Raw genomic sequence first — 12,500 nt, forward strand, 5'->3', positions numbered from 1 at the left:
CTTTCCCTGGCCACATCAACCAGCTCTGACTGGGGGATCCCAAGGCGCTCCCAGGCCAGCGAAGAGATATAATCCCTCCACCTGGTTCCAGGTCTACCCCTTGGTCTCTTCCCAGCTGGACGTGCCTGGAACACCTCCCTAGGGAGGCGCCCAGGTGGCATCCTAACTAGGTGCCCGAACCACCTCAACTGCCTCCTTTCGACGCGAAGGAGGAGCGGTTCAACTCCGAGTCCCTCCCGGATGACCGAACTTCTCACCTTATCCCGAAGGGAGACACCAGCCACCCTGCGGAGAAAACCCATCTCGGCTGCTTGTACCCGCGATCTCGTTCTTTCGGTCATGACCCATCCTTCATGACCATAGGTGAGGGTAGGAACGAAAATGGCGCGGTAGACAGAGAGCTTTGCCTTCTGGCTCAGCTCCCTTTTCGTCACGACGGTGCGGTAAAGCGACTGCAGTACCACTCCCGCTGCTCCGATTCTCCGGCCCATCTCACGCTCCATTGTTCCCTCACTCGAGAACAAGACCCCGAGATACTTGAACTCCTTCACTTGGGGTAAGGACTCATTCCCTACTTGGAGTGGACAGTCCATCGGTTTCCTGTTGAGAACCATGGCCTCAGATTTGGAGGTGCTGATCCTCATCCCAGCCGCTTCACACTCGGTTGCGAACCGATCCAGTGAGTGCTGAAGGTCGCAGACCGATGAAGCCATCAGAACCACATCATCTGCAAAAAGCAGTGGTGCAATCCTTAGTCCACCGAACTGCAGACCCCCCCCCCACGACTACGCCTCGAAATCCGATCCATGTATATTACAAACAGGATTGGTGACAAAGCGCAGCCCTGGCGGAGGCCAACCCCCACCTGAAATGGGTCCGACTTACTGCCGAGGACCCGGACACAGCTCTCGCTTTGGGAGTACAGAGATTGGATGACCCTGAGTAGAGACCCCCTCACCCCATACTCCCGCAGCACCTCCCACAGTGACTCCCTGGGAACCCGGTCATACGCCTTCTCCAAGTCTACAAAACACATGTAGACTGGATGAGCGTACTCCCAGGCCCCCTCCAGGATCCTTGCGAGAGTAAAAAGCTGATCCGTCGTTCCACGACCAGGACGGAATCCGCATTGTTCCTCCTCAATCTGAGGTTCGACAATCGGCCTGACCCTCCTTTCGAGTACCTTAGAGTAAACTTTCCCGGGGAGGCTGGGTAGTGTGATGCCTCTGTAATTGGAAAGTGGATTTACCTCATAGAAATACGCTGATTTACAGATGTGTCTTTCCCTTTGTAAGTCAATTTGAAAACTACTTTTAGCCCAAGGCTTCACATGACTAACATGGATGTGATGGTATCACCGTTTGGCCACGACAACATTTGATTAAACGGCTGACGCACTTTCTGTGGGATGTGGAATTAGAGTAAATGTCTTCAGTCACGGCTTAGTAATGTGTGTACTGTAGTGTTTGACTCACAGCTGGCAGAGCGAAGAAGGAAATCCCCAGCAGAGCAAACCCGGCGGATAACAACCGTCCCGTCCACGTCCGCGGGGTCTTGTCACCATAGCCGATGGTTGTCAGGGTGATCTGAAAGGTCAGAGGTCAGCAGAAAAGGTAATCAGGGCTTTGACAGAAATCTGACCACGCTCGCTCACTCATTACTCACTATACAAAAGCATAAAATTGTGATTTTTGGAACTTACGAATCATCATCAGTCTGCTTCATCACTTACAACTGCAGTGTTGCATTACTTTATGACGAGCAAACAGAAGCATTGATAAAGTCTGTGTTATTTCCTAGATTTTCCGTGGACATTTTTGAGAGCATAAGCTGGTGTTTTGCTGCCGTTCATGGTAGAAAATGCTTGACTTTAGAGGTAATAAGGAAAAATTGCAAATGTATGAAAGAAGACATCTGTAATCTTACAAAGCCTTGTGTTAATTCAAAAAGGTTTGCTAACCATTACACAATATAATTAAAGCATTTAAAAAAGATAACAAGCTTGTTGTTGGTGCTGGATTGAATGAAAACCCATTTCTAAACAAGCATATTCATTCAAATGTGATATAACGTGCTGAATGTTGTGTGGCATTAAAGACTGTGTGTATAAAAAAAGATGCGCTATAGAAAAGGATATATATGATCAGTTTATAGAAAATGATGGTAAGTGCATATCTCCATGGAGACTGCTCAGTGGTCCCAGACCCCCGAACGTCGGTACACTGTGTGTCTGAGTGTCATTCAGGAGAAAATTGAATTCATTGATTGGGCCATTTCTTGTTTGTGTGTTTCATGAAGTTTGAGTGGGTTTCAGATGTAGCGGGAAATAGAGCATTACGGCCAGCCGAGTGCGACACAACAAGCCGTTCCTGGTGGTTTCTGCAATGCATGTTTCATTAAGGTCAAACAGAAACTGTGAATAGAAATGAATCAGTCAGGTTTCAGTTTTGTTTATTTTTCTTTTGCAAGGAACCAAAGGGAGAGATTGATTACAATTCTCGTACACAATGGATAAAGGTCTACATTCATGCCATGTAGGGGAGAAGGGGGTAAGTTGAACCACCCTCTGTAACCAGGCAACGCTTTATAGTTGTAATCATGTGACCAGAAATGATGCAAGCTCCTCCCATTTCTCTTTGGCTGTGACAGAGAGATGCTCATTGTGGTCTGGTCAGTAAACATTTTTACAGAAAAACATTTTCTAGATTTCAGCTATATCGGCTGTCATGTCAAACAAAATGTATCCAGGTTTAAAAACATATATTGTATATGTTGATGTGTTGGCAACGTATTAAACCATGTGAATCACTAAGCTAAAGATGATTCTGAATTTTTAAGCTAGGCAATTCTTTCTAAAATGGTGGCTATGGGGTAAAGTGAACCATGGGCCTTGGGGTAAGTTGAGCCAGTGGTTCAATGGAGTAGCACAATGAAAGTAGGCACAGTTGATAATAAGAGCTCATTGTAGTAGGCTACATTTAAAGTTGAATTTACCCTGTGTTTGATTGGTAAGATGTATGAAAAGGTATCACCATGTGTATGATTACTTTTCCTTTTAACAAATTAAGCAATTTTTTAATCGAAATTTATATTAAAATATTTGAAAAAGTAAACTTGTATTTGTTTTGTTATTTATTGTTTAAAGTTACCTTTAAGATGTTTTGTTGGTATGCCCAGGCATACCTCTACACTGGGGGCAAGTACCACTAGATTTTTGTTGAGATTAAATAACAAAATATCATAAGCTTTCAGAGATGTGACCACCAGTCCAGTAGCATTTATTTCAGCAGCTGTTTAATTAAAAGGCGCGAGGAGATAAAGACACTCCATTGAATGTGTGTGTGTGCTCACCGTTCCCCACCACAGAGCGTCGGCGTACGTGGCAAACTCTTGGTTGAATTCTTTCTCCACCAGATAGACCAAGAACGAGGAGAAGATTAACACCAAGAACCCAATGTACCAGGCAGTCACCAGCTCCTATTAGACACAGAAAAACATTATATTTATTCAAGGATTTGACAGCCCTTTGCTCAGTTAGAAAGAGGAGTCTTATCTTAATCTTGATTTCAATCGAATTGAATATGTCGTTTTTCATTCTCCTTTGTATGGAAGCAATTTGTTTGTATCTCTCTTTTGACATAAAACAAGTGTATTTTTTGCAGTTTAACTACTAACTTTGTATAGCAACAGGAAGAAAATAATCTGCTGTTCCTCACTTGTTTGTTTTTAAATTGAGTTTATAACATAGTTTGCTGATCAAAATCATGAAACCTCACAGTTATCATTTCTACATTTTCTTTCCCTCTTTGTGTTCTGACCGTTTCCTGTTTGCTGGTGAAACAGCACATTTCTAAACAATCAATGTTGTTTAAAATGTTGTAACCTATCCTTACAGTTTTAACTTATTGTGACCAAGCCTACTCCTAATTAATTACATTTGGTGTCTAAAACAGTCCTGGCAAACACCTGTCTGTAAATATCACTCAGTTATTTCTTCAATATATAGATACATGTTAAAGGTCACCTATCATGCTATTTTTAGGCAATAGCATAGGTCTCAGATATAGAAGAATATATAAAAAACATGTCTATTAAAACATTAATACAAAATAAAAAAAGGATGGGGCTGAGCTCATGCGGGACCCGGCAGCTACTGTCTAAACTAAATACTGCCGTGATGAAACGCCATATCATGGATTATCAAGGATTCTTTCTGAAACAGTTTGGAGCTCAAAGGCTTTCTCTCTTGCCGGTTATACCACAAGGTGAGTTCCTTTTTACTTCCTGCTTCTTCACACACATGCTCTCCAGTACAGGTTAGCTCTGAGTGTTAGCGATGCTAATGTAAACACCGACCATATTACGTCCAAAACAGTCGGCCATTGTTTCTGATAGCAACGTTTCTGATTGGGCCGTGGGTCCACATTTCAGATATTACGTCATATCGGATGCAAATCTGGATCAGCTCCGTTGTAGCCCCGTTTTTAGAGATTTGGGTACAGGAGAAAAGAGAGAGGGTTTTATTTTCTGACGCTGCGTGAGTTCCCCGACACACCGGGGACACATATGTATATATAAAAGACATCAAAAAGTGCATTTTGCATGATAGGTCCCCTTTAAATTGTATAATACTTGATAAAACTCTGTGTGCAACAGTATAAAACACTGGATGATTAGCATGAGCAGTAATGTACCTCAGGATTAATAAAGAATAAAAATGCTTTTAAGTTAACAAAACAAGTAAAAAATACAAGGGAAGTGATGCAATAATCCACGGCCTGATTAACAGTTTTATAATAACTGAACCATAAAAATAAAGGTTCAGAGGAAAAGAAGCTGTTTTTATGACCCTACCTTACTATGTGCATAAACTACAGACCCCAGCAGCTTCCAGGTGCCCCCCCTCCGGTCCATGCGCACCATGCGCAGGATCTGCAGGAAACGCAGGCTACGCAGCGCAGAAGTGGCAACGATGTTGCCCTGACTACCGGCCGAAACCACAGCAACCGAGGCGATGAGTACGATGATGTCTGAGGTGTAGAAGACAAAATAAAGGCCACAGAGTAAACAATATTAGTAGCAGGAACTGTGGTTGACTCTTCTACTTTCTACATCCATCAATCACCTATAAAACAACTATTGATTCACTACAAGCTTGTTTGTTTCCTTCTCTGTCTCTATCAGTCTTCTTCTGTCATTCTGTCGAAGACACTTGAATGCACCATTTATTCTCTTTTATTTCCCAGCAGGCTCTTCTCCTCCCTGCTGGAGCAACTTCAGAAGGAGCGAGAGCCACTGGACGACAAATGGATGTTTTTTTTCTTTCTCTTTTCATACTCGTTACATTTACTGGACACTGAGGAGGATCACTCAAGAACAACGATAATGTGTTTTGGACAATAGCATCAGTGCCAGATAATGATCTATTATATAGGACATAACACGCTAACTTTCAGGTTCATTTTGTATTAGGTTCAGAAAGCTCTTTATTTCCTCATACTGCCTGTGCTGCAGCACCTCTTCAAAGTCAAAGTCAACTTTATTGTCAATCTTCCAGTTTGTGTGTACAGACAGAGAGATCGAAATACCGTTTCCCACAATACAAAAAATACAAATATATATACAAATATGTATATACCTATATACACACACTCAACAGACACATTTATACATATGCACACATTAAGACATAAATAAAAGCACAACAATCAATATATACAAAATAACAGTCACTTCACTTTTCACCCTCTGTCTGAAACCAGAGCCCAGTCTGCTCTGATTGGTTAGTTGGCCATCTCCGTTGTGATTGGTCAACTGCTTAGAGATTTCCAGCCCCTTAGCCTATCACATACCACACACACACACACACACACACACACACACACACACACACACACACACACACACACACACACACACACACACACACACACACACACACACACACACACACACACACACACACACACACACACACACACACACACACACACACACACACACACACACACACACACACACACACACACACACACACACACACACACACACACCTACCTATGACACAGAAGGGTTTCCTGGCGAAGCGGAGGCGTCCCTGCCAGCCTCGGTAGCGGCAGCAGCAGCCGGCGCTCCATATCCTGATGATGTACTCCAGACCAAACACTACAATCATCACAAACTCCTGCAGGACACACACAAGCAGAAAGCAAACATATTTAAACCTTTAAAGCACCAGTGGAAAAGACAGACGTATCAAGGGGTCAAGGATTCTATTGTTACCGTTAGCTTTTCTAATGAAACAGAAAACACGTTTAGTGTCAATTTATATTCTGAAAAGGTCAATTTGTAGTAAATGTGAAAAAAAGTACTTACTTACCTTCATTATGAACTATATTATTGCTTTTTCATATATTGTATCTTTTTTGTATGCAACAATATAATAAAAGCTAATTCCTGAAAACCTGTTCTGCAATAAAACAGATTATAATTATGACTGTGTTGTAAAGTCATTTATAGTCTTTTTGTTTAACGTGTTCACATTTCCTGGCAGGAAAAGCACAGGACTAATTTGTATTATTAATAATGTCTTTATTCCATTAGCGTGTGCCAGTTCCAGGCCCTTCCGTTACGCATGCTGCTCACTGGCTTGACGTACTGCAACACTTCAGAGAAACAGAGCCATCGTTTCTGTTATTAGTCACACCTGTGCTTTTCCTGCTATGACAGTTTAAGATGTCTGCTGTGAGAAAGGCTAACCCGCGCCTACCTAGCTACATAAATCACAATAAAACAGTCACATGAAAAGGTTGAAATCACTCTCATGTCCGTCCGTTAATCATGAAGCCAGTAGCAGGAGGGGAAGTCATCATACTCAGAAACAGTGAATCTGAATCCCGTGGCTTATCCAATAACTTCGAGACTGTCTTTTGAACGAGATGTTGAATTTTTAAAATACAATTTAACTTTGCTTCGACCACCATAGATGGAATAATTTCCTCCGTTTTATTGGGGTGGAACTAGAATTTCAGAGATGGGTATTTTATAACCTGGAGAAATGAAAACTGTCTGCAAGGCTACTTACGACTGGAGGAAACTTTACGCAACTTCTGTAAACTATCGTGAACAGCGCTTCTACTTATATAATGTGTGTGTACAGTAGATGTCTGTTCCTTCCCTACTTCACGTTTACTTTCTCTAAGTTTCGGTTTTTGCTCCTGCTTTTGCTGATCATTACATATGACTATAGTGCTGAAAATGCCAAACGAGCATCTCTTATGCAGACTCATTACTGAGCTCCACACATTAAAAATAATGAATTTGTTTGTGATTGTGTGTGAGTACGTCCTACCAGGATGAGCAGGCAGTGAGCAGAGAATTCCTGGTGAGCAGGGATGGTTGAAAACACAGAGAGAACCAGACACCCAAACACCAGAATGAACCTGTGGAGACAAAAACACACACACACATATACACACACACACACACAATCAGCTGCGCTTAATAAATAACTCTCACCACATATTAAGGAGTTTTGGCTCGTTAGCTCAGGTAATGAACCCATCTGCAGGGATTAACACAGAGAATGTGTGAACCTGCAAGCTATAAAATGACGTGATTACTTCCACTCTTCCAGGCTTCATTAAGCAGGATTCAAACCGTACCAAACATTATTAAGAGCAGGATAAGCACTGTATAAAGCTCCACCAAGCGTTATTACACACAGCTGATTCACATCCTGTATGAATGGACTGAAGTTCAACAAGTCCTTCTCGCAGTAACACTGGCTGAACGAGCCCTTGACACATTCGTGCACGATATGATGTGTGTGTGAGCTTGATTTGTAATTGTAGTTATTAACTAGGAATGTAGGAACATTCATTCTTTTAAAGTAGTCATTTGCGAGTGTTTCAGCAGCATTTCTGGCTCAACGTCATCATTGTTGTGATGTTTTCAAACTGCTCGTGGTGTCCTCTACCTTCTGTATTTTGTAATAATTTACAGTCATTTGACAAAAATATTTTGTCCAAAGAAACCTCAAATCTTTTGGTAGACGAGAAATAAGCTTATATAATCATCATGTATATTATCTTGACTTTCACATAACCTTTGATATAGTAATATAAAGGGCTCAGTCAAATCTCAGAGTAGAAATACATTAAATGTAAACATCTATGAATAACAATGAAAGGTTTTGAGGTTCGAATCCTTTAGTTTTGGAGATTTTCACAGAACTTTGAGGCAAATACCATCCAACCTGCTCTTCCTCCTGAGATATTAAAGCTCCCATGTCATGTTTTTCCGGTTATTACCCGTCCCCTTGTGTGTTATGAAGCTTTTTCTGCATGTAAACGGTCTGCAGAGTCACAAACCCTCAAAGTACACCCTGTAGTGAGTAAAACTCTAACACAGAAAATACCTGTCTATGCTGCCCCAGAACTCCACGTTGGACATTTCTCTTTTTCCATTTGTTTCTTCCGGGAACCAAAATGGACCAATCCGCGGAGCTCCTCACACACCAGGACCTTTAGCGTACATGTTCAACTAACAGGGAGTCCCATTGACTTGCATAGAGCTCCCTGGTTGGTAATAGACGAGTTGGGATGGCGGAGAAATGCTCTCCGCAGACCCATTCTCACAGCGATATAAACCTTTTTCTTACTCAATATCAAGCCACACTTATTGTTTTTACTTCGGCTGAGTGTTTGTGTGTGCTCAGGGTGAGTTTCGCGCTTTCCCGCTGTATCGCCGACCCGGAAACTGCACCAGTAAGCCAGCTCACTGATCAGCGAGCCTCGCAACGTCCCGACCAATCAGAGCACACTGGGCTCACAGGAAGGGGGGGCAGGAGCTCTAACAAGCCATTTAGGACAGAGAGAGAATACACATACTATACGGAGATGCTGTATGAGAAACCAATGTGAGTTTGGAACATTGCACAATATAAATCTATTTAAGTAGACCTCAACAATGGAATTATGATCAGTAGAGATGGCCATGACATGGAACCTTTATCACCTGTGACAAAGCATGGGTTTATTTTGGCAACACTGGTATCTACAGTATGTAAGCATATATGATCCTATTGATTTAACCAGCTTTTTAGATATGAACAAACATAATGAGCACAACAAGGTTGAATGGATTTTCATTTGTGGTTCTCACACGATTGAAAATGGCATCAAAACATTTGAAAGCAAAACGTTTTTCCAGAAACATGTCCTTGCCCTTTAGTGGAGTTATTTCTACTGAGGAAATAGTCCCTCCTTTGGAGAAAAACTACTTACTGTTGACAATTTGAAACGTGAAACTTGTCATTGCTATGAGCCATACTGGGATGGAAAAATGTCAGAGCTGATCTCTGAAGACACAGTATCAACAAAGACTACAATGGAAAACAAAGGAGGTGAGAAACAAAACAGAGTTTCCTAATTCAGGTCTAAATGAACTGCATATACACGCTGAGTCATCATTCGGACAGTAACACTGAAGTTCCCATCAGTTTGGAGATGGGAAAACACTGATATACCCCAAGAAAAAAGCTCCATTAAACACTGTTTCTAATTTCACAAACACATATTGCATCTTTACTTTATTTAAATCTCCAATCCAATCAGAGCCCTCCTCATTGCCTGCCTGACCCCAAACACTCCCCTGCTGCTCGGAGGAAACCGCTCAATCCGTGAGTCATATGGTAACCTTGTTAATGAGCAAATACACATTAAAATTCATAAAGCAGGATCCAAGCAACATATGCACTTGCTAGCCTGCTGGTCCCTCTCCACAACTTTTTTCTTTAAGAAGCCATCTGTCTTTCTGATGTTTACAGTCTTCTCATCTCTGCAGATCTCAGAGTGTTTGTGAATGTGCCTCGTTCCCCTCTCCTCTCCAGAGCCCTCTGTCTTATTTTTGCTTTAATCTTTTATGCTCTTTGTCTCTCTCATCCCTTCCTTCTCCATCTCTTTCCTCCCTCTCTGGACTCCCCTGACCATCTCTGTCTTTCTTTCTCCCGTGTATGATTGAAGCCATCATTTATTTTCCATGGGATACACAAGAGAATATGAAAAGAAAGCTTATGTGTGTATGAATAGTGTGTGTACCTGCCGCTGGGTTACAGCAGAAGATGATGGTTTCTAACATCAAACCCACATCTGCATCTGATACGGTTTACTTCTTTAATAGCTCTTTACAGTCACACAGACATATTTACCAAGACAACTCCAGTGTTGGTATTGACCGCTGATCCCCAATGACTCTTAACTGCTGTAAAAGGCAGCCTTTTCACTTTCATTCAGATCACTTTTCAATGTATACCTAAGGTCCATTAAAACATTATTATAAAATAAACAGACATTGCTCCAGATAACAGAAAAAACAACAAAACACGTAACAACTAAACAACGGGGGGGGGGGGGGGGATGCAAGGATGACTTCCTAAGACAGCTGATTGTGACATACACAGGACATTACACACACAATACATTACACTGGAGAGGCCATATTGAAAGGGTCAGATAGGAGAGCTGCGGACAGTGAACCGTAATCCTCATGTCTCCCCTCAAAATCCCCCAGCAGAGAAGCTGCACGCTCCATATTGGTCCAGATACTCCCTCAGCCATGAGTCCCTAAAAAATCTGTGGATCTTGAGTTGAGAATGTTCAGTCAAAATGTTTACAGTATGAAGAATATACTGTCAAGCTCAAATGTTGATTTTCTTTGTGTAGATATAAAAACGCCTGCCTAAAACGCCTTCATCGGACTCCTTCGTTTACTTCCGTAACATTGTGACATTTTATTGGTAAGCTTGCCAAAGCATTATATATGATAGACTAAGAGGCTTGACATCTCTAAGCGACACAACAGAGCTGGCCAGCTAACCAATCAGAGCAGACTGGGCTTTGGTTTCAGACAGAGGGTGAAAAGAGGTGCTGCAGCACAGGCAGTATGAGAGAAATAAAGAGCTTTTTGAACATTAAAGGTAGGGTAGGTAAGAATGGAGAAACCAGCTCGAGTGCGCTAGAATTTGAAAATACACAACCGAAAAAAATCTGCCCCTTCCTTCAGACTTCCTTACAGAGCCCCTCCTCCAACACACACGAACGCACACATGACCAATGAGGGCACGAGATAAGTTTGTGCACAGATGGAAGGCTGACAGGCAGGTAGGCCATCCAGTTAGTTTAGCAGGGCCAGCTCAGATGATTGGTCGTGCTTTTTACAACACCACGGCTTCCACAGATGACGTGTTTTTATGTATTTATTGTCAAAGCATTTAATATATTCATTGCTATCGGGATGTTAAGAGCATTCCATGGAATATAACAAAAAGTGTTTCTGAAGTGAATGACCTACCCCACCTTTTAAGCATGGAGACATGTCACAGCATAATATGTCCTCTTTAACGCACTTACAAAAGCAGGTACAGGTGATGAAACTTAAACTTAAAAAGTAAAGTTTAAAATACTTCCTGCTATTGAAATTAAGGCTGTGACTTCTTAGAGACAAAACAGAATTCATGATTCTTGTAAAAAGATGGCTGAGTGTGTAAACAGGTGATACAGTATCTCTGAATTTGGCTTTACCTTGCTACCTTGATACTGTGAGCCTCACTGCACAAACATCGAGATTGGTTACAATGTTTTTTTGGCAGCAAACTGAATTTCACTGACTTTCACCCATAATAAAGTTAAATAAAATGCTCAGTTGAATGTCAGTTTCAAATTAAATGTTGTGAAATTAAACATCAAGAAATTGAATTCACGAAAGGTTTATTCTCAAGGTCTGAGTCCCGTTTCTGTTCTCACATCAAAGAACGTTAAGGCTTTATAAAAGAGTGAAATAATTCAAACCAAACAGAGTTCAGTGTGCCTGAATATGGAGACTGATGAGCTGTGTTTCTTTGTTCAGAGACCTTCATTTCAGCTTCGGGAGAAACAAGACCATTATATTAAATTGAATTGCGCATACAATATATTCAGAAGCTACGTGTATCATTTCAGAAGCACATTGTGTTTCTTTGAAAGAAGTTATAATACATCCTGCAGTCATACAAACCTCACATTTAAAAGAACGTCTACCATTACAGGTTGGCTGTACATCCAGTATTATGCTTAATTACAGAATTACTGCTGCATGGTACTGCCTTTGATTAGAAATGCTGGGATATAAAAGCTCCATAATAATATCTAAGAACAATTATCAAAAGTTTCCCTAATTGCAGCTGCTTTTCCATGCTAGTGGCAAAGTTTAAAGGATTATTTACAAATGTATGAAGATGAATATAAATCTGAAGTCTGTGATGTACTGATGCGAAACAAGAACATTATTAGTTATGCGTAACATACAAATCTTTAATATTTAATGTATTCATTATTATTAAGTATTTTTGGAGACGCAAGCTGTTTTCGACATGCTTCCAATCTTCATGCTAATCTAATTTAAACTAATCCCCTATTGGCTCTGGATCCAAAAGATCCAAAGACATACATTTCATATTGATC

The 12,500-nt window shown here is 41.2% G+C and overlaps 1 protein-coding gene across 13 annotated transcripts in view; it reads right to left on the bottom strand.

Moving 5' to 3' along the window:
* kcnq5a (potassium voltage-gated channel, KQT-like subfamily, member 5a) overlaps positions 1–12,500 on the bottom strand; it is a 97,655-nt gene that overhangs the window by 28,050 nt on the left and 57,105 nt on the right. For 7 of the 13 annotated variants that reach the window (XM_079691102.1, XM_079691100.1, XM_079691106.1 and 4 more), the window contains exons 2-6: positions 7,348–7,442; positions 6,058–6,183; positions 4,855–5,030; positions 3,352–3,477; positions 1,476–1,586 (exon numbers count right to left, since the gene is read on the bottom strand). In XM_079691102.1, coding sequence (XP_079547228.1) covers positions 1,476–1,586; positions 3,352–3,477; positions 4,855–5,030; positions 6,058–6,183; positions 7,348–7,442 — 634 coding nt within the window. Of the gene's footprint in view, positions 1–1,475; positions 1,587–3,351; positions 3,478–4,854; positions 5,031–6,057; positions 6,185–7,347; positions 7,443–12,500 lie in introns of all 13 variants that reach the window. The other 6 variants (XM_079691104.1, XM_079691105.1, XM_079691107.1 and 3 more) reach the window with 1 other exon arrangement.

This window comes from Notothenia rossii (genome assembly GCF_949606895.1).
Source record: "Notothenia rossii genome assembly, chromosome: 6".
Lineage (NCBI taxonomy): Eukaryota > Metazoa > Chordata > Actinopteri > Perciformes > Nototheniidae > Notothenia > Notothenia rossii.